We start from the raw sequence: 26,056 nt of genomic DNA, 5'->3' as shown, positions 1-26,056 counted from the left end.
GCAGACCAGTCGTGATGGATCGTCGGGGCTCCGTGTCGACACTAGGAGGTCCCATCCGGTTGACAGAGAGGTAGATAGCCGGGAGATGGGCCTGGCTCAAGGCTAGCTCAAGGCTAACTGGTACATTGGGAAGTGGTGATTAGCCAACATCAGCCATTCGGTTGCAGCTAGCTAGTTGCGATGGTCCGGTGTTAAGGTCCAGTGATTCAGTGATTCCGGCAGAAAATCTGATATGCTCTGGGTCGAGTACTTGATGTCTCAATGTACTCAATTACTGTATTGTGCATTGTTTTTCTTCATGGTGATGGAAAGTCTACAGGGACAAACCTAGATGACCAGCCTATGTACAATACAGTAATGTACATTCACATTTAGTGGTTTGTAAGGATGGTAGATTAATACTGCACAAAAGGTGGTTGTTTTCCATGTTATTTGATAAAGAATAATATTTAATTTGATGTGGATGTTTTGTGTCTTTTCCAATAACTTTACACCTTTTGATGTAAATGTTTGAGGACAGGCTTTTGTTCTTTCTGGATGCCATTAGAATGACAATTGCAGAGAAAGGGACAGGGCAACAACTCTTACAATTCTAACTATTGAATCCTGCAAACAACTACCTTTTTTGCCAAAGCTGAGATGCTGAAAATAAATGTTTGCCTGCACTACAGATGTCTACATCGTCCGCTAATACTAGTAAAGGCCCAGTGTACTACTTTGTGAAAAAAATAAAAATTCAAAAAATATATATATAGTTTTGTATTAATATATTTTTTTTATTCCGATGTTTCAGGATGTGCTGCAGCACCCTCAGCACCCCTACTTCCCGCGGCTTTTATAATAATGACCTCTCTTTCTCTCTGTCTCTCTCATTCTTCTCCCTTCCCATCCCCCCTCCCCCTACAGGAGTACAAGGCATGTAACCTGGAGGCGTGTCCAGAGGTGAAGAGGAACACCCCCTGGACCCCGTGGATGCCCATCAACGTGACCCAGGGTGGGGCACGCCAGGAGCAGAGAATGCGCTACATGTGCCGCGCCCAGCTAGCAGACCCCCACGAGCTGCAGATCGGACGACGCAAAGTAGAGACCCGCTTCTGCCCCAACGACGGCACGGTTGCCTGCGAAACCGACAGTGAGTGTCCGATGTGGAATCGGTAGTTAGTTGTGATGTGCTAGTAGCAACCATTGAGCAAGTGACATGTATTGTGTTGGTGTGCAGAGGGTTAGGAGTTCATGCCCAGGTTTAAATATAATTTTAAATATAATTTTCACTCTGTTAAACCCACCCACTCTCAATCTATATTATAGACGGCTCTCAGACCATTGTGGGAATACTGCCCTTGAATAGTTACTGTACTGTATGTATACAGGAGGTTGGTGGCACCTTAATTGCGGAGGATGGGCTAGTGGTAATGACTGGAGCAGAATAGGTGGAGTGGTATCAATTACATGGTTTCCAGGTGTTTGATGCCATTCCATTTGCTCTGTTCCATTATTATAAGCCGTCTTCCCATCAGCAGTATCCTCCCCCTGGGTGGTACAGTGATGTAGAGCATGATGAAGGAATCCTCCTGTTAGTGTGTTAGTGTCTGTTAGTGTGTTAGTGTCTGTTAGTGTCTGTTAGTGTCTGTTAGTGTGTGTTAGTGTCTGTTAGTGTGTTACTGTCTGTTAGTGTGTTAGTGTCTGTTAGTGTGTTAGTGTCTGTTAGTGTGTTAGTGTCTGTTAGTCTGTTAGTGTGTTAGTGTCTGTTAGCGTGTTAGTGTCTGTTAGTGTGTCTGTTAGTCTGTTAGTCTGTTAGTGTCTGTTAGTGTATGTTAGTGTGTTAGTGTCTGTTAGTGTGTTAGTGTCTGTTAGTGTGTTAGTGTCTGTTAGTGTGTTAGTGTGTTAGTGTCTGTTAGTGTGTTAGTGTCTGTTAGTCTGTTAGTGTGTTAGTGTCTGTTAGCGTGTTAGTGTCTGTTAGTGTGTCTGTTAGTCTGTTAGTCTGTTAGTGTCTGTTAGTGTATGTTAGTGTGTTAGTGTCTGTTAGTGTGTTAGTGTCTGTTAGTGTGTTAGTGTCTGTTAGTGTCTGTTAGTGTGTTCGTGTCTGTTAGTGTGTTAGTATGTTAGTGTCTGTTAGTGTGTTAGTGTCTGTTAGTGTGTTAGTGTCTGTTAGTGTGTTAGTGTCTGTTAGTGTGTTAGTGTCTGTTAGTGTGTTAGTGTCTGTTAGTGTCTGTTAGTCTGTTAGTGTGTTAGTGTCTGTTAGTCTGTTAGTGTCTGTTAGTGTGTTCGTGTCTGTTAGTGTGTTAGTGTCTGTTAGTCTGTTAGTGTCTGTTAGTCTGTTAGTGTGTTAGTGTCTGTTAGTGTGTTAGTGTATGTTAGTGCGTTAGTGTCTGTTAGTGCGTTAGTGTCTGTTAGTGTATTAGTGTCTGTTAGTGTGTTAGTGTCTGTTAGTGTGTTAGTGTGTAGGTCTCCCAGCAGGCAGGCAGTGCTGCTGGTCACAGTCCAATGCTTCTCTCCTGGTGGCAGCTTTACACCCTCCGCCCACTGTATCGATTAACTGTAGCTGGCTGACAGTGGCCAGGCTGGCCAGGGTGGGCTGGGTAGGTAGGGTGGGCAGACAGGAGGACAGACACAGAGAGCAGCTGATTAACTGCTTCTGAACGGGAAATACAGTCTAGACTGGACAGGACTGAAGGGAAGGCTGGGCTCTCTCTCTCTGTCTCTCTGTCTCTCTCTGTCTCTGTCTCTCTCAGTCTCTCTCTGTCTCTCTGTCTGTCTCTGTATCTCTCTCTGTCTCTCTGTCTCTCTGTCTCTCTGTCTCTCTCTCTCTCTCTCTCTCTCTCTCTCTCTCTCTCTCTCTCTCTCTCTCTCTCTCTCTCTCTCTCTCTCTCTCTCTCTCTCTCTCTCTCTCTCTCTCTCTCTCTCTCTCTCTCTCTCTCTCTCTCTCTCTCTCTCCCTCTCTCTGTCTGGCCAGGTGGCTCTGTCTGCTGTATATATATTCAGTCAGTGAGGTCACTGTAAAACACTTAAGCACTGCCCAACGTGTCACAGTCTAGCCAGACTTACCCAGAATAAGACCAGAGCTGACTTGAGTAATGGCACAGATATGAATAAAGTAAGAATACTTCCTCAGTACAGAGAGGAGATTATTTTTCAGTTGTATGACTCACCATGGAGGCAGGATTGAAGAACCTGAATAGCTTGGGAATGGACTAGAATGGGTGTGTGAGTGTGTTTCAGTATAAAGAGAGGCTGGTCCTATTGATCCCCTGGTCTCAGTGATCTGTCCCCTGTATGTGTGAGCTATTCCATACACGTATATGATATACACTGGTATCATACTACTCTATCTCTATGACCTGTGTAATGTAGAAAGGATTCAGTGTATTGAGTAGACCAGTAACCTGTGTATTAACCCTTTCCTGTACTGGTAGCTCTAGTGGAGGAACTCCTAAGGACCCCTGTGTTACGAGTAGCAGGCTCCGACTGGTCGTCATGGGAGACGTGGTCCGCCTGCTCCCAGGACTGTGCCAAGGGGTACCGCACCCGCAAGCGCACCTGTACCACCCCAGAGGGCAAGGCTGCCCCGCCAGCCTGCAGGGGCTCACCGGTGGAGTACCAGGACTGCAACTCTCAGGCCTGCCAAGGTAAAGGGGAAGAGAACATGCACACACATACACACACATACACACACATACACAAACTACTTCCATAACTATACATCAATGAACTCCAGTTGTGGTTAGCATAATACACACATTAACACACCACCAGCGAGAGAGCTGTATGCTAATGCTAGTCCTGTAAAGTTATGCTGAGGGGATCATTGGTTCCATTAGCTAATAAAATAGAATCGAGGAGTCCTTGGTTACAGTAGCTGAGTCATTCTAGTGTTTAAATTAAAGCACCTCATCATCCCCTAATCATGCAGTTGGCCTGCTTTAACCAGTGGTAACTCCACCCAGCCCTGCTCATAACAACTGCTCTTAACACTGGGATGTGGACTGACTGTATTCATGTTGTATGGTTGGTGCATCACTGATGATCATCCCTTGAGTCTGTCATCTCTCTCTCTGTCTGTCTGTCTGTCTGATAGTTGGATATTATGGGAGGGAGGGAGAGAGAGAGAGAGAGAGAGAGAGAGAGAGAGAGAGAGAGAGAGAGGCAAGGGAGATAGTTGAAGAAAATAGATTTGACAAGATTGAGATGGAGGTGAAGAGTGTGAGACAGAAATGGCTATAAGGAGACTTCTCTGGTCCTGATGTATCTATCTTTATTTTACAAGTTTGCTGGTTTTCTTGAGAGGCTCTCTCTTTATATTCCACTTTCCCCAAAATGTCCTCCCCAGTCCCATCACCATGCAGCATTCACAGGGGCCAGACAGACAGCCAGAGGGGTGTGAGGCAACCAAAGCAGTCACGTCCCAGTTCGCTCTCCCTACTATCTAATCCACTGAAGTAAATTGAGTTTTCTAGAGCACGAGGTGAGGGGGGTGAGGACGGCATTACAGCCCCACCTCCACTACCCACTCAACACTCACCTTCATCTCTCTCTGTCAAATCCATTATTTACTGTCTCGCTCCCCTCACCATTCACTCTCTCAGCTCAAACACTCTCATTCAGAAGGGCATGCTGACTGACTGTACCTGTTCAATGTGAGTGGAATGACAACAAACTTAATATAGCAAGCCTTTATAGAGGGGTTAAGCATAGCAGAGTTATTCTTAGGCATGGAAGGTGCTGTGTAGGGACAATGGACAGCAGTGTAGTTTTTTAAGTAGATAATCTATCTGGTCCTCTGGGTAGACTTTGGTTTTGTTTATTGCAGCTACAAGAGGATAGTATTTCATATGTTTATTTTTGCCTAGTTAGTGATGAGAGAGATATCTGGCCTTGCTTGTATGTTTATGTCTTGTGTGTGTTTGTCTTTGTGTGTGTGTGTGTGTTCCTGTCCAGTGAGTGGAGCCTGGTCATGTTGGTCGTCCTGGTCTCAGTGTTCAGTGCCCTGTGGTGGAGGGCACTACCAGCGTACCCGCTCCTGTAACAACCCCAGCCCTGGCAACGGAGGAGATATCTGTATTGGGCTACACACTGAGGAAGCGCTGTGCAACACACACACCTGTGACGGTAAGGCACACACACATCACACATCACACCCAACACCACCCCAACACATCCATCAGAGTCACACGCTTCCTTTACATCAGGACGATCATTAGCTCTAATCAATACATTACAATTAGTCTATCATGATAATTACTCACTGATCAATACTGTGCCAATCAACACCTTGTTATGTCGCTCCAGAGAGGGCTTTGAAATGGAGTTCCAAGCCTGTCTGCTGCTTCTCTTTTGCAGCCTCAGTGCCAGCCTTGTGGGGGTACAGACCGGTGGTGTACCTTTTGGCCCTCTGCTCTGTGTGTTCCTCTGTGTAGTGGCTCTGCTCCCAATAGGACACTGTCATATGTGTGATTCTGAGCCGGCTAATCCTGGACTGGGTAGAAAGTTACTCTCAGACGTTTCTCTGAATAAGCCCACAGCCCTAATGAGAGACGAGACACCGTTTCTAAAGAATTTCTTTTTTGTTTTATCTGATTCCTATCCTAATCCATTCTTTATTTCCTGGAATTTGCTAGCCAGTGTCAATATTTCTTCTGTTGCTGCTGTGGCGTGTGGCCTTGTGTGTGTGCATGCACTGTGCTCTTTATAAACTGAGACTGACCACAGCGTCAGGAAAGAACAAGGGCTTTTATCAATAGTCTTCTTCCTAAAGACCAAAAGGTCATTCATATTGAATTAGCCCAACTGTCAGTCAGTCGGTCAGTCAGTCAGTAATTACAGACAAGGAAGGGAATTGTTTTCTTTCTTTTACTTGGACTGCATCCCAAATGGCAACCTATTCCCTAAATAGTATTCCCTGGTCAAACGTAGTGCACTATATAGGGAATAGGGTGCCATTTGGGATGCAGTCTTGATGCATATCAGCCCGTTTCCTCAGGTTAATGTTCTCTTTTGACGTAGGGCAAACACTTCCCGTTAGAAGGGTGTGTGTGCCTGCACAGCTGCCTGTGCTTGTGTCCACAGTTTGCCATGCTAATGACGTGGCCATCTCATCTGTCTCCGGCTATGGTACATTTACTGACAGGCAGGACATTGGTCATCTATGCATGGATCCTCGCTCACTTCCCTACAGATACAGTGCACCTCCAATTAGCCAAAAGGCCTTGTGTCTGTCAGTCCCCAGCCTATCTGATGGCCCTTTCTGAGATGGCTAAAGAGATTGTGCTAACTAATGGAGGACAGGTGTGTGTGTGTGTGCTTGTGTGTTTGTTTGTGTGTGTGTGCGTGCATGCGTGTGTGACCGTTATTACAGTGAATGCTAATAGAGGTGCCTCAGGATTTTATTTCTAGCTTGATCCAATTCTACAGCTCAGACACGTTGGTTTGGTTGAGGGACGTAAATAAATGAATGAAATATATGAAGCAATTATAGTAAGAGGGCTGGTTTGCTGCGTTATTAAACACAAATGTGATATTATGCGACAGTACAGTGTCCATATTAGGACAGGCTCAAAGTCACAAGGCCACCAACTCCTTGTGACTCTGAGGCTGTCCGAATATGGATACCATCCTAATATGGACACCTTACCATGGGGGTTGTATTCTGTCGTTCTACCAACACGGGTTGTGGGAGATCAAAGAGCAGACGGAGCAGCTTCAGCAGCCAGTGACTGAGTCTCTGACTGATAAGAGAGGTAAACAAAATGGCTGCTGTCATAGAGCCTTATATATGTACAGTTTCTTTGGATTAATGGGTTCTGTCATTATTTGTTGGGAAACTGGGAGAGGATCTTTTCTGTTTACTGTATACAAGCGCCTGCCGGCCAGGAAACATGACTTAAGCTTGGCTCTGGACACAAACATCTCGGCTATGCACTAAACAAACTATGGGTTTGCTTTCTCATTACCTCACAAACATTTGGGTCTGTTTGTATATGGCTAGGGTTGTTTGTGGCTGTGCTGTGGTGGGGCTAGTTTGTTTGTTTGTCTCATGCTCTTGGGTGGGCATGTTGGGTTCCAGGCATTTTAAGACTGCAGCAGTTACTTCAACTCAGGGTGAGTCCATGGTCATTTGTCTGTGTACTGACAGTCACTGTGTGTGTGTGTGTGTGTGTGTGTGTGTGTGTGTGTGCAGGCGGCTGGATGGCCTGGTCTCTGTGGTCAGCGTGTGACAATGCAGGGCTGCAGGTACGCAGCAGGGTATGTGGGGCTCAAGGCTCCGCCCCCTGTGTGGGAAACAGCACCGAGCACAGGGACTGCAATGAGATCCCAGGTGAGTCCGACACTCCTTTATCATCAGCATCATCACCATTATGTAACATAGACGCACATTGAAATTAGCCGTATCATCACACACATAGGGCCAGTTTTCAGAATAAGCCATTTCCTGGTCTAAAAATCATGTTAAATTGAAAGTGCTTTTAAACCCATCAGTGTTCTGGAAACTGCCCCATATAATATAAAACCCCTCCAATCCCCACCAGACAGAGGCCTTGCCCATCTTCTATCTTAATTAGCGCTAATCTCAGTAAATCAGGCTTCTCAGACTGCTCCTCTGATGTCTCTGTCTGTTAAGGTTTTTTCCTTTATTTTAGCCGTAGTCGTAGTGATCTTTCAGGGCCTGGCTGCCAGAGACAAAACAAGACATACTCACTAGCCCAGAATACCAAGTGAATTAAATTAAGGCTTCTCGCAATTAATATTAATGTGTCACAACACCAAGGCTGCATCACGAATGGCCCCCTATTCCCTATATAGTGCACTACTTTTGACCAGAGCCCTGTGTCCTGATCAGAAGTAGTACACTATATAGGGAATGGGGTGCCATTTGGGATGCAGGCCAAATCACATCTAATTTATTGCAATTTTGGACGAGGCGATGGAAATCGTAAGGTCACTGGGATGACGTGTGACACTGCCTGGGGGGAATTTGCCCCAAATGTAATCATAGGATTGTTGCGTCTCAATTAAAAACATACCCTTCCCTCCATTGCTCTCCCTCAAACTACCATCCTGATGAATTAGTGGAAGGCAGACATCGTTTAACTATAAATGATTGGCTTTACTTTGAATGTCTGTTAAACTTCATAGAAGCTCAGGCTACACAACATTCAACATTCACGACATATACAACATTCCACTGGATAAATGATTCATTGATTTGTGTTTCATGATGTTTGCTTGTTTGTTTGTGCTGTATGTACTGTATACAGTATATCATCTACCAGTTAAAATCAAAGTCTACTTTGGTGTCTTGGGGTGATTCCAGCTATGTCTGTGGGTGGTAAGAATCTGCATGTGCTGGTAGCTGACTGTGTGTCTATCTCTGCATGTCTGTCTGTCTGTGTGTTGTGTTGCAGTGATTCTCCCTGCGTCTGGCTTTGATAAGGACCAGCAATGCGGAGGTAAATGGATTAACAATCTACGTGTGTGCATGTGTGATCGTGCGTGTGTGTTTGTGTGCGTGGACACACACACAATCTACCTGGGGGGGATGATGTAGGGATAGAGCGAGAGTTAGTTGTACTCCTTGACTTACCCCACATTTTGTTGTGCTACAGCCTGAATTCAAAATGGATTACATTGATTTTTTTCTCTACACACAATACCCCATAATGACAAAGTGAAAACATGTTTTTAGAAATGTTAGCAAATTGATAACTCATTTACATAAGTAATCACACCCCTGAGTCAATATTTTGTAGAAGCTGCTTTGGCAGCGATTACAGCTGTGAGTCTTTCTGGGTAAGTCTTAGGGTTTAATATATTGCCGGTATTTTACAAATGTTCCAACCCGAGAATAAATCACTTTTCACCCGGGTAACCTGGTATTTCCTGCCAAAACCAGAAGTGTCATTCAAAAGCATTATAAAGCATATAAATATGTCTGGTATAACCTGATGCCTAATGAGCCATATACAGTATTAAATAAATGTTATGAGCCAATACATATGATATAGGCTACTGCACGTTATGCACGACAGAAAAACATAAAAGCCCATAGATGTAGCTACCTATATACTCTCTTCGTTAAATAAATGAAACGAGCTCCAGTAGGCTAATCTTTTTGAGTGTGAATTGTATTACTGTACTGTATTATACTGTATTATATGGACTGGAATTACGCACATCGTTCAAACCATGATAAAGCAGAAGAGAACATACGATTCTGGTGTAGCACATGCGGCCTACAAAGTTACAAGTATAGGCACACCCTATTCCCCTGTGTGAAGAAGTAATTGCCCCCTTACACTCAATAACTGGTTGTGCCACGTTTAGCTGCAATGACTCCAACCAAATGCTTCCTGTAGTTGTTGATCAGTCTCTCACGTCGCTGTGGAGGAATTTTGGCCCACTCTTCCATGCAGAACTGCTTTAACTCAGTGACGTGTGGGTTTTCAAGCATGAACTGCTCGTTTCAAGTCCTGCCACAACATCTCAATTGGGATTAGGTCTGGACTTTGACTAGGCCATTCCAAAACTTCCAATTTGTTGCTTTTTAGCAATTTTCATGTAGACTTGATTGTGTGTTTTGGATCATTGTCTTGCTGCATGACCCAGCTGCGCTTCAGCTTCAGCTCACAGACGGATGGTCTGACATTCTCCTGTAGAATTCTCTGATACAGAGCAGAATTCATGGTTCCTTCTATTAAGGCAAGTCGTCCAGGTCCTGAGGCAGCAAAGCATCCCCAAACCATCACACCACCACCACCATGCTTGACCTTTGGTATGATGTTCTTACTGTGGAATGCAGAGTTTGGTTTTCGCCAGGCATTACTGGAACCATGTCGTCCAAAGAGTTTTAAAACTCTGCAGCTGCAATTTAAAAAAGAATCTTTACAATTAAAGAACAGGGTGACCCCCGAAAGCCAGATGGAGATGGGTAAATTAGACGCTCATTCGGGCTTTATATTACTGTAGCATAGGCTATGCTGCAGCAAATGTAGGCCTACCTGTCACAAGAAAAAAAGTTACCATGATGAGATGATAGGTCTACATGCATTGTGAACTGCGCTCCATACTGAGATGGGCTGTCTGTCCCCACCCTGAGCATTGATTCATCATGCAGAGGCCGTAGAGAAGCCAAATTTAGACATCGCATATCAGTTAACAGTTCCATTTCACACCATGCTGTTCATATAAATAAGGGAGTGGTTTTTGGTGGTCAATCTCGGTAACCTGGTTCCCGCTATTCAACCTTAGTAAAGTCTGTAAGAGCTTTCCACACCTGGATTGTGCAACATTTGCCCATTATTCTTTTCAAAATTCTTTAAGTTCTGTCAATTTGGTTGTTGGTCACTGCTAGACAACCAATTTCAGGTCATGCCATAGATTTTCAAGTAGATTTAAGTCAAAACTGTAACTTGGCCACTCAGGAACATTCACTGTCTTCTTGGTAAGCAACTCCAGTGTAGATTTGGCCTTGTGTTTTAGGTTATTGTCCTGCTGAAGGTGAATACATCTCCCAGTGTCTGGTGGAAAGCAGACTGAACTAGCTTTTTCTATAGGATTTTGACTGTGCTTATAGCTCCATTCCGTTTGGGGGTGGGGGAGTTTAACGATTACAAGCATATCCATAACATGATGCAGCCACCACTATGCTTGAAAATATGGAGAGTGGTACTCAGTAATGTCTTGTATTGGATTTGCCCTAAACATAACACTTTGTATTCAGGACCAAAGTTTAACTTTCTTTGCCACATTTTTTCAGTATTACTTCAGTGCCTTGTTGAAAACAGGCATAGCCGCGGGAAGATGTTTGGGGGTGGGGGAGCTGCGAAATAAGAGACGGCTATTGGTCCGCTAATACAGGACTCATAAAGGCCCAGTGCACTACATTTGTGAAGAAAAAAATACTTGCCCATGCTACAGAGGGCTATATCGGTCTGCTAATACAGGACTAGTAAAGGCCCAGTGCACTACTTTTGTGAAAAAGCATCCTCAGCACTCCTATTTCCCGCCACTATGCAAACAGGATGCATGTTTTGTAATATTTTTATTCTGTACAGGCTTCCTTCTTTTCACTCTGTCAATTACGTTAGTATTGAGGAGTACCTACAATGTTGTTGATCCATCTTCAGTTTTCTCCTATCACAGCCATCAAACTCAGTAACTGTTTTAAAGTCACCATTTGCCTCATGGCGAAATCCCTGAGCGGTTTCCTTAATCTCTAGCAACTGAGTTAGGAAGGACGCCTGTATCTTTGTAGTGACTGGATGTATTGATACACCATCCAAAGTGTAATTAATAACTTCACCATGCTCAAAGGGATATTACATTTTTCACCCATATACCAATAGGTGCCCTTCTTTGTGAGGCATTGGAAAACCTCCCTGGTCTTTGTGGTTGAATCTGTGTTTGAAATTCACTGCTTGACTGAGGGACCTTACAGATGATTGTATGTGTTGGGTAGTCATTCAAAAATCATGTAAAACACTATTATTGCACACCGAGTGAGTCAATGCAACTTATTATGTGACTTGTTTAAGCAAATGTTTTTATTTAGGCTTGCCATAACAAAGGGTTTGAATACTTATTGACTCAAGATATTTCAGCTTTTCATTTTTAATTAATTTGTTTAATTAAAAAAAACATTATGGGGTACTGTGTTTAGGCCAGTGACAACACATCGGAATTTAATCCATTTTAAATTCAGGCTGTAGCACAATAAAATGTGTAAAAAGTCAAGGGGTGTGAATACTTTCTGAAGGCACTGTGCTGGAGAAAATCAGGATGGCACAAGCCTTTGAACCAATCATCAGATGGGGAATATGTATTAGGGGGGACGGCCTATAGAATGAGGTGTAGGTAGCCTGCTGGGAACGGTAATGGTTTGAAAAGGCTGTGCCACCACACCATTGGACAGTTTCCAGGAAAGACGCCAAGGGAACTGAGAAGAAGGAGCTTGGTGCTCTTGAATAAACAAACATTGCTAGCCTGGTCCCCGATCTGTTTGTGCTGTCTTGCCAACTCCTGTGGCTATTGAATGACCATAGGAGTTGGCAAGAAACCAAAAACAGATTATCAACCAGATTACTGAGGTAGAGCTTGTTGCCCCTGAATGAACCACCATTTTACTGCAAAACAATACCTGATGGAGGACAGAAAGAGCGAAAACGGCAGATTACAGACACAGATAAGTGAACCAAACATCCTGACTGACCTCCTCCCATCTGTCTGCTTTGTTGTGTCTTCCCAGCGTTCACCTCGCTGCACCTGATAGCCACAGGCGTGTCCTGTTTCCTGGGGGCGGGCCTTCTGTCCTTTCTGGTCTACATGTACAGTCAGCGCTTCCACAAGCCCTCGCAGGAGTCCGCCGTCATACACCCCACCACGCCCAACCACCTCAACTACAAGGGCAACACCACACCAAAGAACGAGAAGTACACGCCCATGGAGTTCAAGGTATTGTCACAGGTATTCAAGGATTGTCACACACGTAGACACAAATGCACGCATGCAGACACGCGCTTGCATACACACACCAAGAAACACAATTTTCTACGTAGAGATTCCATATGCATAGGTTTATTTCATTACATGAACTACTGTACAGGGGATGAGTTATGGTGAGAGCTCAGAACATGTATGTCTTATTTGTCTTCATCTGGTTTCCTTACTCTACTTTCTCTTCACAGTCTCAGTCCTTATTAATGGCCCTCGTTAGCCTGTTGTAGCCATGGACTCCCACTGCTGTTTATAATGCTGGAACCAGCATCTTTTGAGGAAGGTAGCAGCCGAAACATCGTTGCTGGCTGAACAATATTGATACATGTAAAATCAAGCGCCACCCTCCTGCCCCACCTTCCCTATGTCTTGGCCCTAACATCTGTGTGTTCCTGTGAGCCATGGTCCGATCTCATCGATCTGTCCCACCATGGCATTGCCCTCCCTGCAGGTGGCAGGGTTAGCCCTAGGACCAACGTTGTATCATGATCCACCTTCTATACATACTGCAGTTGCATATTCTATTGCCCCATAATTAGTCAAGTATTATGCTAGGATGCTCTTTATCTCAGGTGACGGTTGCTGCTTCTCAGAAGGAAACCTGATTATTTTCTAAAGATGTCAGCCACCAGCTGGCTGAGTGATGTGTTTGTGGCTGATTGAGGCTGGATCCTAACGTGTTGCTGAGGCTGGGTCCTTATGCTGGGCCCTAATTATGAGAGTCATATGGTGAGAGCAGGGTCTCATTAGGTTAATGATCAGACCAGGCATATTTCATACGACAGGTAGCTAGCTAGCTATTAGCCTGGCATCCTAACTGATTTCTCTACGTTTCACCATTGAGCGCAGCATTCAGTCTGGTTAAACCAGGCTATCTAGCTAGAGCCACTGGCTCAACCTGAGAACTACTGCTGTTATTGTTGCTCTAGCCATCACATTATGCGGTTGTTTCTTCACAGGCCCTCACCACCCTCATCCATGATGGCCGACGTTGTTGTGCATTTCACTGATTCTGTAACTCATTTACAGAGCAGTGTTTGGCCTAGAGCTAAATGACATTACTCAGCAGCCTCCGTAAAGTGTTCCTTCCGTCGGCGTGTTGTGGCTTCTAGCCGCCACGACCTGCCTCTAAAGTGCAAGTGCATTAAATTAAGGGTGTGTCCCAAATGGGACCTAATTTCCTATATATTGCAGTACATTCCCTATGGGCTCTGATCAAAAGTAGTGCACTATAAAGGGAATAAGGTGCCATTTGGGATGCAGACTAAAGGTTTTTTAGGTGCCTACTGTAATTTATTCATGTCTCTCATATTTGTTCATTGATTATGCTTGATGTTTGACTGCTAAATCAAATTTGTTGAAGTGTTGTACCTTGCTTAGAAATCTACCCTACAGTACCCAGCACTGTTGCCCACTTTTCAACCTGTAAGAGTCTAATATATTGATATTGCTCCTGTCTGAGTCATTGGTAAACTAACCCATCTGTTACAACACTGGTATAAAACTCTTATGTCACTGTTATAACACTGTTATGACTGTTTTCTCTACTCTTCCCACCTCACCCAGAAAAACACTTTACTGAACAGTACGTACCTTTTCAACCCATCAGTGTTTTTTGTCTAATTTTGTAGCCACTGTCACCTGTTATGACACTCTTCTCTCCTCCTCCAGACCCTGAACAAGAATAACCTGCTCCCAGATGAGAGGTCTAACTTCTACCCAACGCCCCTGCAGCAGACTAACATGTACACCACCACCTACTACCCCACAGCGCTGGGCAAATATGACTACAACAGGCCTGACTCCTCCCCTTCCCCCTGCAGGACCTATAACAACAGCTGAGACACCCCCCCTCCCCCATGGCCCAGGCCCCACCCACCCAGACTGAACTGAACTCCACCCCTATCACCATGGTGACAGATGGCATGGTGACTGAAAACAACCTCTGACCTGGAACTCATTTTTGCTCCCCTCTCCTTTATCCCATGGGGGATATGGGGGGGGGTGTAAGGGTAGACTCACTAAGTACAGCCAGGAATTTGATCATAGTTTGGGGTGGGGGGGAGTACTGGACATCACAGTGTCAACGTAGTGCTTCGGTGGCGAGATAAATGATGAACTCTATAAGACACTATAAGCTACAGTATGGAGTTGGAGAACTAATTATCCCTGTGGAACATGACAACCTGAGCGCCTTACTGTAGGTGTAGGTGTTGCTGTCCCGAGAGGCTAGAGTTGGCCTTAGGAGAAAACTCTAAATGGCCGCCACCTCTCCTCCCTGGTCTGTCTGGTCACCTCTATGAATGAGTCTCAATGACACCAACATCCCCTCGGTCTGCAGCATCCATCCCCATGATAAACACCGAATTCTCCCAACAACAAAAGCAGTTACCCAGAACAACCCTACCAGCGCATATCATTGTGTCTGTCCTTTAGTATGGTGGATGTGAATCAGGAGGGAACAAAAAAAAGAACTCAATTAAATCAAGAGATGAAGAGATCAATATCAGTTCTATTTTGTTTGGAGGTGGATGGATGCACTCAGCTCACCTCGCCTCATCACATGACACGAGGAGGACAAGAACCTGGGACTTCAGCTCCGCTGTGGCGGAGTGGTCCTAGGGGACCAGGGGAACAGAGGAACAGAGGCACATCCAGGAATAGCAGCGGGTGATCTGTTATGGGAAAACTGCCTACACTAGACCACATAGATACAGACATACTCACTGCTGGAGAGAATCTCTCTATCTGCTAATGTCCAAACAAGGCCCACACCTCAGGCTGGCTGTGTTATGTACTGTATCGGTTTTTCACAAAGGCATTGTTTCCCAGGGAATGATCTGAACATGGGCTAGAGCGATGAGGTGTCTGACTGAGTTGGAATCAGTTGATGGGATACAGCTTTGGGATGCTTTGGGTATACAATAGAAGGGATCATGTGGGGTCAGATTTGACTTTCTATTACTTCTTTTTATGATGATATAAAGACTTCTGGAAGGAATTCCCTTGGTTCTAGAATGGAATGGATGCATTCTACTGAGTACTATACCTACCTACCTACCGCTCAGTGGTCATATTAAATATGGCCAGTGTGCAGAACTGGACTGCAACTGATTTTATATGATATCTTACAAGGTGGGATAATAAGCTATTATTATGAGGGAGGTTATTTGTTTGATGCTCGAGAGAGCAGTAGGATAGGAGGAAATGTTTTATTTCACAAATAAGGGATAGCTGATTCACTTTTGAGTTTCTCATCAGTTTCACACCACAACATAAAAAGAAATCACAGCAGCTTAGTAGCCAATACGTGTCTGACATATTAAAGGATCATTTTGCTTTATTACAACCACATCTCTATTTTTGATGGTATGTTATATAAGGGTCCAGACATTTTTTGTTGTTGCAATTTCACTTGTTTTTGAGAAACATACCCCAACCAGCGAGTCACTACCTCATCCTCGTTGTGCAGTACGGGAGCTCTGAAAAAACATGAACAAATGCTCCAGAAACATTCAAATACGTCCTTTTAGAAACTGAAAACCTTCAGTATAGTGATGCAGGTCTTTAGATGTTGTACACATGAAACATTATATTCCATTTTGTGTGACTCCAGCTGTTTCCCCTATCTAGCTGTTCCATTCTCCTAGTAGCCTGCTGCTAAAATGGACAAAGCTGTATCGTTCGAGTCGCAACAAAATGGAATATAACGTTGCGGATAAAGTTCAGAATCACACAATTTCATGTGTACAACATCTAAAGACCTGCATCACTATACTGAGAGGTTTTAATAAATAAAAAAGTGAAAGGGTCTGGACCCTTGTATAACACACCATTTCAGTACATAAAAAATAGAGATTTGGTTGTAAAAAACACTAAGATTTTACAAATAAAATAAAATAATGTAGAAGCAAATATTCACAGTCTGACTGTAGCGAATATCAATGTGTCCCTCTCTTTACAATGCTAAATCATGCTTAGAAATGCTTTGGTATGAGATTAATGTTTTTTTGTGTGCTTGTGCGTGTGTGTGTGTGTGGGTGTGCGTGGGTGTGTGCATGTGCGTGTGAGTGTGTATGTTTGCTTGCTTCGTATGTGTATGCCTGTGAGCGTGAAGGAGGAGAGGAACAGACAACTCTGTATGTATTTTGTACAATGTAAATGTAATTATTTCTTACATATGAATGTATATAATGGGATCTGTAAAGGGGTATGTGCATTTTTTTCACACATTATGATGATGTCACTCCTAATGTTCCACTGGGTTTCTATATGTTCCATGTATAAGATGTTAATCATTGTAAGTTAACGAGAGCTGCGCAGTCCTCATAAGGAAACACTATTTCTAGTGAAGCTTGGATCATAAAGGGCATTTCAGAAACAGAACTGAGCTATATTTTATTATTATGCCTGCTGTTAAAATGAATGCTAATTTAGCAGCAATGCTTTCAGTTCCGCTCATAGAAATAGAATGATTCTATTCTATCATTCTAATTCTATAGTTCCGCTATATGCACGAGAGCTCTATCTGTACATAAGAGACAGCCTTCGATCTGCAGAGCATTAATGACATCTAAAGGTTAGTATAATGTCAATGTATATTGTTGTATAGCTAACACTGTTTAAAAAATAAAAAAGCCTTAGTTGTAAAAAAAGTGCAGCAGCTATGTACTCACGAACCATGGGGTTTGTAAGGGGATAGAGCTTGCCAATGTGACTGGTTGACTAAGGCCTGGACAACTTCTCCAGCTGTTTTGTAACTTTCTACAGATGTACAGTTTAGCTACATCCTATGTAGTATCTTAATCCCTGTTTATACCTGGTGCTAACATGCATGCTTTGTGCTGATTGTGTCCACATCCTGATTGTGCCCACATTTGCAGACAGGTATAGACGATCAAAAGACACATTATGATCTGATTGTGATCAGATCTTACTGACCACCTCCGGAGGTAGTCAGGGACTCATTGTGTCTGGACAGTGAAACCATTTCAATCATAATTATCCCGCCTTCTAAAATTATTGACAGGTGGCACCATTAACTTATGACATCAATATGTGTCTTAAAATAAATTAATGAATATTATTTTGAAAGAAATCCATCAAATAATTTTCATACAGTGAGGGACCAGGAAATCTGGTCACAGTGCGGTCACAGTGGACGAATAAGGCTGCGTTTAGACAGACAGCCCAATTCTGATATTTTCTTTTCACAAAAAATTTCACCAGGTATAAACAAGGCTTTGGAGTAACAAAGACAGCCTGTCCTTTTAGAAGCACTCATGCCAGTTTAATACAAAATCAATGTCACCACAACAGTTTTAAAAAACTTAAAAGGCCTGCCTAAAAATTTCAAATAAGAACAAGATGCAGAAAATGATGAGTAGTGTATAGTAAGTATTACGATAGTCCATTGGCTAGATCAAATTAGATCAAAGTAATTAAGCTGTTGAGAGGATTTACAGCAACCCCTCCAGTGGTTTTCCTTTTCCCCACGTGCCTGACCCACATTTCTTGGTTTGTGATTGGCTCCCCCTAAATGGTGACTCCCTCTGATTGGCTTACCCTGGCCCTGTAGTAATTTTTGATTGGGCAAGCTGGATGTCACATTGTGAAGCTCTGTCCCCTGATTGGCTCGGTGCCCTTCTATGCAACTGACCTGGTGGTACTATTAGATATGTGATGTAGACTTTAATCACTGCCTTTTAGACACTGTGAATTTTTGGTACTCTATATTTTTGTATATTGTACATTATAAAGGATAATAAACCTTGATGCCAACACGACGTGTGTGTGTGTGTGTGTGTGTGTGTGTGTGTGTGTGTGTGTGTGTGTGTGTGTGTGTGTGTGTGTGTGTGTGTGTGTGTGTGTGTGTGTAAGAACTCCATCATTCCATCACATCAGTCCAATGCCTCCGCAGATGACGCTATACTGTATGTACAGGTATCACCTGAAATTGACAACACATCTTCCCTATCATTTTATACCTACAGTAAATATACACTTCCCTCACCCTGAAAGTATCCATATACTGTATGTAGCCTACAGTACTGTGTATGGCAGGGCTGAAATTAATCGGACAACTCAGAAACCCCCACCCCACTCAGGTACAGTGCTTCCTCCTCATTTGGCTAGAGCGCTGCCCTGGCTGTGCCTCTCCATTACCCAGAGAAGCTTAGGGCAGCTGAGAGTGTCTTTATTGATGAACACAGCAATTGCATTAATCACCTCATCTGCTGAGCTGACCCACTGGCATGGACATGATGGATTGTGATCATGGTGTGATGGGAAAGCTGGCTCACAGTCAGGGGTCACTATCCATCTATAGTAGTCTCATCCTATAGGCTAATAATGCTGAGTATTGTCCTATAGGGATGGCTGGTGTGTGAGGTAACTATCCATCAGATGATGTAATGAGAGTCAGAGTGGAAATGAGGAGGACTAGACAGGACAAGACACCACTGCTGCAAAGGAGGTGACCCTCTCTCTCCACCATGGGAGTCCATCTTCCTCCTGTACCTCTCAGTGTCCTCTGGGCTGCAGAGCTGCAAGTTAGTACCAAGTGTCCCAGTTCTCCTTTTTACCTCAGATGCACCGCTGCTAACACAGGCTCCAGTGCTTTAAAATTAGTGTCAGCATAAGTGCGCCACGGCCCTCTGATGTACATTACACCATGACCAGTGGCCTTTGAGAAACATGGATCTTAAGGACTGTCCTGGTTATTGGCTCCAGTGCTTTACCATTAGCTTAGCATCAGTGCGTCCGTCTGATGTACATTACAATATCACCAGTGGGCCTAGTGGATCTCAGATGTTCTAGTTCTCTCTGTTGATGTTTACCAAGTGGAGGGCCGTTGTTGATGGTTTTGAAGTATTTCTTCCCCGGAGGAAGGATCAAGAGTGGGATGCAGAGACAGAAGTGTTTGTGTGTTTACATGACAGAGAAGATCACACAGAACCACAGATCTCTGTGCCAGACGATGGCTCTCATCTCAACGTCTGGGGGTTCTGGATTGTGTCGTCATGTTCAGTGGTCAGTCACACACACACACGCACACACACACTCACAAAAACTCAGATCTCCGTCCTCTGAGAAACAATGGGAAATTGTTTGATTTGACGCATCAGCTTACAATTAATTATTCTCTGAAGTGTACAATGGAACTTCGCCTGAGATGAACTCAAAGGGACTGAAAGGGACTCCGTGGCATTTGAAATCTAATTAAGTTTAGATTCTACTGAGTCTTCAGTGTCTTGAACAACAATTATAAGGTCCCACTACAGATTTGTAGACATTTGGGTTTGACACTTTCAAACTGACCATTTCAGTGATCTGTCTTTATAAAAAGTATGCACATTTGAATCAGAGGCAAGTTTCAGTGTTTACTCTGCTAATCTTTTGTTCAACAGCAACCTTTGTCGAATCAGGTAAAGCTGTGGAGCAGTTGACCAGTGGACAACCCTGGAACTATGGTTAGAGCTGTAATTTGTATTTTTCATTTTTTATAGCGGTTCACATTTTTGTGGCCCCCTTTCACCCTACATTGATATCATAAGTCTGTTGGCACTATGGTGTGATAAGAGCATCTGCTAAATGAACTAAATATAAATGTGTATGTAAAAATTGACAATTGCAAAGCATGCTGAGTATTATTCCAATGAGCTCTGCCCCAAAACAAGGTTTTGTCTAGAAGGGATACACCTTTTGTCAAAATTGACTTTTCGTAGCAGGTTCAGGAGAATTTACGGAGCAGGTTAGGAGAATTAACGTAGCAGGTTAGGAGAACAAGGTTAATCCTTAACATTTTTTTTACTGCAGTGGGCTAAATCAGGGTCACACAGAGTGATTCTTGGTAATCTTATACAAATCTAATTTGAAACAAAAATATACACCTCACACATGGTTATGGGCTTAAGAAAAATAAGACACCTGTACCATGTCAGATATAGAGTTGATATTTATTCAATTTTGAGTTTGCATCCCAATATTACACTTTATATACATCACAGAAGACTGAAATATAACAAAACTGTTTGACATAGAAACATCGGATTTTCATCAGTTTTTTGTAATAAATAATCTTTATTAATGATGAAATTATGAAAAATATGAATAACATTCAACCCATGAGGCCAAAAAGGGCACTTTTGGTCATTGACTGCATGAAAGGGCTACGAGTCTATTGATGCACCCATGCATCAATCTAAGTAACATAATAAAAAAAAAACATCAAAATCCATCAGTTTAAGCTAGAGATATCTGTTTTTTTGCATGGGCTGCGTCTCAATCCACCGCATCAGCCAATGGCGGCCTTCTGTATCTGCAGTGGAAGGTGGCTGAGCTACACCAGTGTTTGTCAGACCATGAGACATCCCGAAAATCAGTCTTCTCACGAAAACGTCTGTAGCGTCTGAACGGTTTGGTCCACAAACTAATATGATGCTTTCTTATATCTCCTAGATATAGGACAGACACTTCAAAACCTTATTCCTTATGATACAAATGTTTACTGTCTGTTTTTGCCATTTATTAATGTGTTATTCAATGTGTTTCTATGGGCTATAGTATTAAAGGCCAAATTCATTTTTTTATATTATTTTATTACCTACAGGGGTCCTAAAATTCAAAACATGACCCTAAAACAAGGTCAATGATAAATTGTGTGCTTTGCAGTTCATTTTGGTATGTTCATTTTCACATATATATTTACATTTTGGTCATTTACAGTCAGTTCATTCAACTAAGGTAGATAAACAACACATATCACAATCATAGCAAGTAAAACGTTTCTATAACCGTTACTGAGAATGTTGTTGCTGTTCATGTCGGCTACTTACAAATGTATTTCTGTATTTCAAAATACAAGTATTTTGTAGTTTATCTTGATACATTGATCTTTATGGTATTTTGTAATCGTATTTTGTAATTTTTGCCCATCCCTGTCCAGATCCTGCTTCAACTCTAACCCTAGCCTAAACCACAACCCTACCCCCAACTCTAACCCTAGCCTAAACCACAACCCTAACCCTAACCCTAGCCTAAACCACAACCCTAACCCCAACCCTAACCCTAACGACCAATAGAGAATCAGAGGTCAGAGTGGATCTAACAACTCCATGGCCTTGTTTGTTTTCTCCAACCTCCATTAGCCAGACCAACACAGGAGGATGGGTTAATGTTGTTCCAGGTTAACATAGCCTGACGGTGAGTGATGAGTGGGAGGCAGAGAAAGGGCAGTGATGTAGGGTCTTCTCCTGTACACCATCCCTCCCCAGTCCTCTCTAATGAAAGAGAGAGGAAACCAAACGATGTCAAAACACCATGCTCACATCTTTAAAAATTAAAAATAAATATAGTACCAGTCTCAAATCACACGCTAAAATCAATTCTAGAATGTTTTACTTTTATATTTATTTTATTAGGGACTCATTTTGAGCACCTCCAGTTTATAGTTGTTGTTCGTTGCGAGGCTGTAAGGTATTGATGGAGCCATCCATTTGTTTTTTATTTAATCTACTTAACCACCTGCCAGGGGTTGTAAATGCTAAAGCGCACTCTGAGGAGTGGGGATATTGATGACTTGGCCGTAAAACTTAAAAAGAAATTGCTGATGGCACGGAAATGTTGATGGGGACATGCACACATCTAAAGATGGTATAAAAAGGTACCGTATCTCTTGGCTTCTATTAATAGGGACTCCACCATTCCTAAATAAAGGAAATAGGGTCTTACTGAATCATGGAGGCCCGTACACACTCAGGTTGTCGACTGATATACAACACATTTGACACAATTATTGTGTAACAACTGATATTTTTGTGATATGACAGAGAGTTTGTCTGCACAAAATTTTTTACACAACCATTGTTCGGTGTTTCTAAATGTAATTATTTTTGCATAGAAAAACTCTCTGTTGTATCAGAACCGTTGTGCCAAATGCGTAGTACTGTACATTAGTTGTACAACCTGAATGTGTACAGTGTTTTTGGTAAGTACATGGAGTAGCCAGCCAAATAGAAAAAGTAGCCAGCCAGGGAGTTCTGGGCTGGGGGGGTTCCCCCGGGGAAAGAAATTGCAGAACAAGCTCTATTTTGCCTTGATTCCATCTGAAATAAAGGGTGACTGCACTTCCTGATTTGGCCTCGTTTTAGATTTGGTTCATTATGAAAGGCTAGCGGTCATTACTGAATTCAAACGTGAGTTGGTTTTGGGGTGTGGTTTGATGTGGGTGTCGTGTGTGTGTGTTCTTTTCTCAATACTCAAAATTGAATACATTTCAACTCTATATCTGACATGGTACAGGTGTCTTCTTTGTTTTAAGCCCATAACCATGTGTGTGAGGTGTATACTTTTGTTTCAAAGTAGATTTGTTTAAGACTACCAAGAAACACTCTGTGTGACCCTGATTTAGCCCACTGCAGTAAAAGGTTGTTACACTAGTTGTAGTGGCTGCAGCTCAATCTCCTCTTTCTGCTGATATAAAGTTTGCACCTATTCCATAACATGGGACTTGTGAAAGCGGCCTTTTTCTACACATGAGAGAGAGAGAGAGAGAGAGAGAGAGAGAGAGAGAGAGAGAGAGAGAGAGAGAGAGAGAGAGAGAGAGAGAGAGAGAGAGAGAGAGAGAGAGAGAGAGAGAGAGAGAGAGAGAGAGAGAGAGAGAGAGAGAGAGAGAGAGAGAGAGAGAGAGAGAGAGAGAGAGAGAGAGAGAGAGAGAGAGAGAGAGAGAGAGAGAGAGAGAGAGAGAGAGAGAGAGAGAGAGAGAGAGAGAGAGAGAGAGAGATTGTATAATTTATGCTGCTGCTCTTTCTTTTCACAAGATGGGCGTGTGTAGCTTGTTGTTGTTGTTGTCCAATAATACGTCATCAAAGCAGCAATAGGCTACAGTTATAGCCTCCGTGTGGATATCTAGTCAATGGAAGGCGATATCTAATCAATGGAAGACAGAATTGAAATGATGCCATTAGGAGGAGTATAGGCTACAACGATCAAGAGCCAACAGGTAGGCTGCTACTGAAAAGAAAAGCATGCAACTATAGGGGACAAAGGTGGGCATTTCATAATGTATCTTTTTTGAAGTATTGACCTTGGGCGAATCGATGTTCATCAAAAACATCCTTCACCATGGAGTGGAGTTTAGTCCGCTAGGCCCCTGCTAGAGCGTCACCTCTCTCTACCTCCTCTCCCTCGCGCTTTATAAGCTCCGGTTAATAAAGTAGTTTAAAAATGGACTTTCCTGCTGCTTCCCTCACTCGGATCGGACCGGGTCTGGATCCGATAAGGTCTATACGGAATGGGTCTAGTTGTCCTCGGGTCCGTTCGGAACGGGTCTCTATATTTTCTACATTAATTTATGCATATCGGGTCCGTATCTGAAAGCCCCAGGTCCATTTTGGAACACGTCCAACTTTTTGGACCCGTGAAGGCCTCTACACCAGGGGGCCACAGAGTAGCCTCAATCCCAGCTGTTCTAGGTCGGGTAACGGTGCGATATCTAGCAGTGCAAGGCTATACAGAGAGTACTAGTGTAAAACATAACAGTCCAATGCACCACAGGGAGCTACCCCAACATTATATCCTTGTGTCATCGTTTATTGGCCTTTTATAGGAACAAGGCTTTTGTCCTAAAATCAGTAAGGTCTTTTTCCACGTTAGCAAACACAACAACCCACCTAGGACCTGAGGGGCGTGGTATAGATGATTAAAGCCCAAATCCAGATCCATACTTGATAGTTTCCTCCCTCCTGTCACATCTGATAAGAATACTTACATCTTAGCGTTGCTGCTAAACAGTTTTTTTCAGGACCTCTGAGATTCAGATTGTTTGTTCTCTTCTACAGAGACTAGTTGCTATTCTCCACTATAGACACACCTTGCGTTGACAAATAGGCTTCCTGTTCCCCTGCTCCCTGTGGGAAGTTAATGCGTTGAAACTGAACCCAACCTGGGTAGCTAAGAACAAGTAGCTAAACCTGAATCATTTATTTAGAGAGCTGCAAGCCTTTTTCTGTCCCCTTGTATCCATCTGAAGTTGAGAGTTCTGAAAGGGGTGCAAGTACGTGCTTAGGCAACAAAAAAGGCTCTCGGTGGTAGTGCACTAAACTTTCAGAAACAAGAAAGCGGGAGGCAGAAAGTAACTGATATCAGTGTGTCAGGTCGTATTCTTGGCATGCTGCACTAGGCTTTTAAGCAAATTCCCTGTTTATTTGAAGCACTTTGCTGCTGTGTCCACGAAAAGTTCACACACGAACGGTCGCAAAACACACACACACACACACACACACACACACACACACACACACACACACACACACACACACACACACACACACACAACGCACTCTCTATGAACCATCAATTTGTTCCAACAAAGCTGAGGTGTTGTTTGAAGTAGTGTGTACTTATTTCCGTCCTCAAAACACTTTCTACTTCAATGTAATTTTTCTAAACACAGGTAGAGACAAACAGATGTGTACAACAATCTTGCTTCATGTTGAATAAGCCAACATCAACCAAAAATAAAAACCTGAATTCAGTGAAAAACAATGAAAAAGGTCAGGCGCTTATAGTCTAAAGTGCCTAATAAAACTATACAATCAAAAGTGCTTTCTATCTCTTATTGTTCACAATTACCTACACCACCAGTCAAAAGTTTGGACACATCTACTTATTCAAGGATTTTTCTTTATTTTAAAAATGTTTTACATTGTAGAATAATAGTGAAGACATCAAAACTATGAAATAACACATATGGAATCATGTAGTAACCAAAAAAGTGTTAAACAAATCAAAATATATTTTATATTTGAGATTCTTCAAATAGCCACCCTTTGCCTTGATGACAGCTTTGCACACTCTTGGCATTCTCTCAACCAGCTTCACCTGGAATGCTTTTCCAACAGTCTTGAAGGAGATCTCACATATGCTGAGCACTTGTTGGCTGCTTTTCCTTCACTCTGCGGTCCGACTCATCCTAAACCATCTCAATTGGGTTGAGGTCGGGGGATTGTGGAGGCCAGGTCATCTGATGCAGCACTCCATCACTCTCCTTCTTGGAGAAAATGTATGCACTCACTAACTGTAAGTCGCTCTGGATAAGAGTGTCTGCTAAATGACTAAAATGTAAATGTAAAAAACCCTTGAATGAGTAGGTGTGTCCAAACTTTTGACTGGTACTGTACATAAACATCTGTTTTTCAGCAACACTGTGTGACCTGTATATCTACATTACAGAGTGACAGAACTCCTTACTGACATTTAAGAGCCGCTAAACCACATATTATGCATAATGCTGCTGCTAGTCATCATACAGACAGTTTTCAAATAAAGCTACAGTGCTGCAAAGGCCATACGTACTGTGTATGTACAGAGGTACAGAACTTCCAACTGCATGTGTTAACATTTCAGAGCTTTTCCACCATATAATCATAATGTTCCTAGTCAACATGCAGTATTTCTTTAAAGCTACAGTAGAGGGCTGAGAAGGTCAGATGTTGTTTGGGGATTCATAGTGGTCCTTATAGGGAGGAGGGTAATGGAATGGATAGATTTCCACTTCTCTCAGAGACAC

General features: G+C 42.9%; 1 protein-coding gene across 5 annotated transcripts in view; it reads left to right on the top strand.

Annotated features, from left to right (window-relative positions):
• Window positions 1-14,539, top strand: part of sema5ba (sema domain, seven thrombospondin repeats (type 1 and type 1-like), transmembrane domain (TM) and short cytoplasmic domain, (semaphorin) 5Ba) — a 189,524-nt gene extending 174,985 nt beyond the window's left edge. Inside the window, exons 17-24 of one of the 5 annotated variants that reach the window (XM_045206612.1) lie at window positions 907-1,132; window positions 3,414-3,626; window positions 4,936-5,106; window positions 7,175-7,312; window positions 8,400-8,444; window positions 12,239-12,444; window positions 14,053-14,071; window positions 14,158-14,270. In XM_045206612.1, coding sequence (XP_045062547.1) covers window positions 907-1,132; window positions 3,414-3,626; window positions 4,936-5,106; window positions 7,175-7,312; window positions 8,400-8,444; window positions 12,239-12,444; window positions 14,053-14,071; window positions 14,158-14,174 — 1,035 coding nt within the window. In that variant the 3' untranslated portion in view covers window positions 14,175-14,270. Of the gene's footprint in view, window positions 1-906; window positions 1,133-3,413; window positions 3,627-4,935; window positions 5,107-7,174; window positions 7,313-8,399; window positions 8,445-12,238; window positions 12,457-14,052 lie in introns of all 5 variants that reach the window. The other 4 variants (XM_045206608.1, XM_045206607.1, XM_045206611.1 and 1 more) reach the window with 4 other exon arrangements.
• Window positions 14,540-26,056: the final 11,517 nt, after the last annotated feature.

The sequence above is a fragment of the Coregonus clupeaformis genome, chromosome 23 (genome assembly GCF_020615455.1).
Source record: "Coregonus clupeaformis isolate EN_2021a chromosome 23, ASM2061545v1, whole genome shotgun sequence".
NCBI lineage: Eukaryota > Metazoa > Chordata > Actinopteri > Salmoniformes > Salmonidae > Coregonus > Coregonus clupeaformis.
The sequence above is the reverse complement of the archived record's forward strand: the minus strand, read 5'-3'. Positions and strand labels throughout refer to the sequence as shown.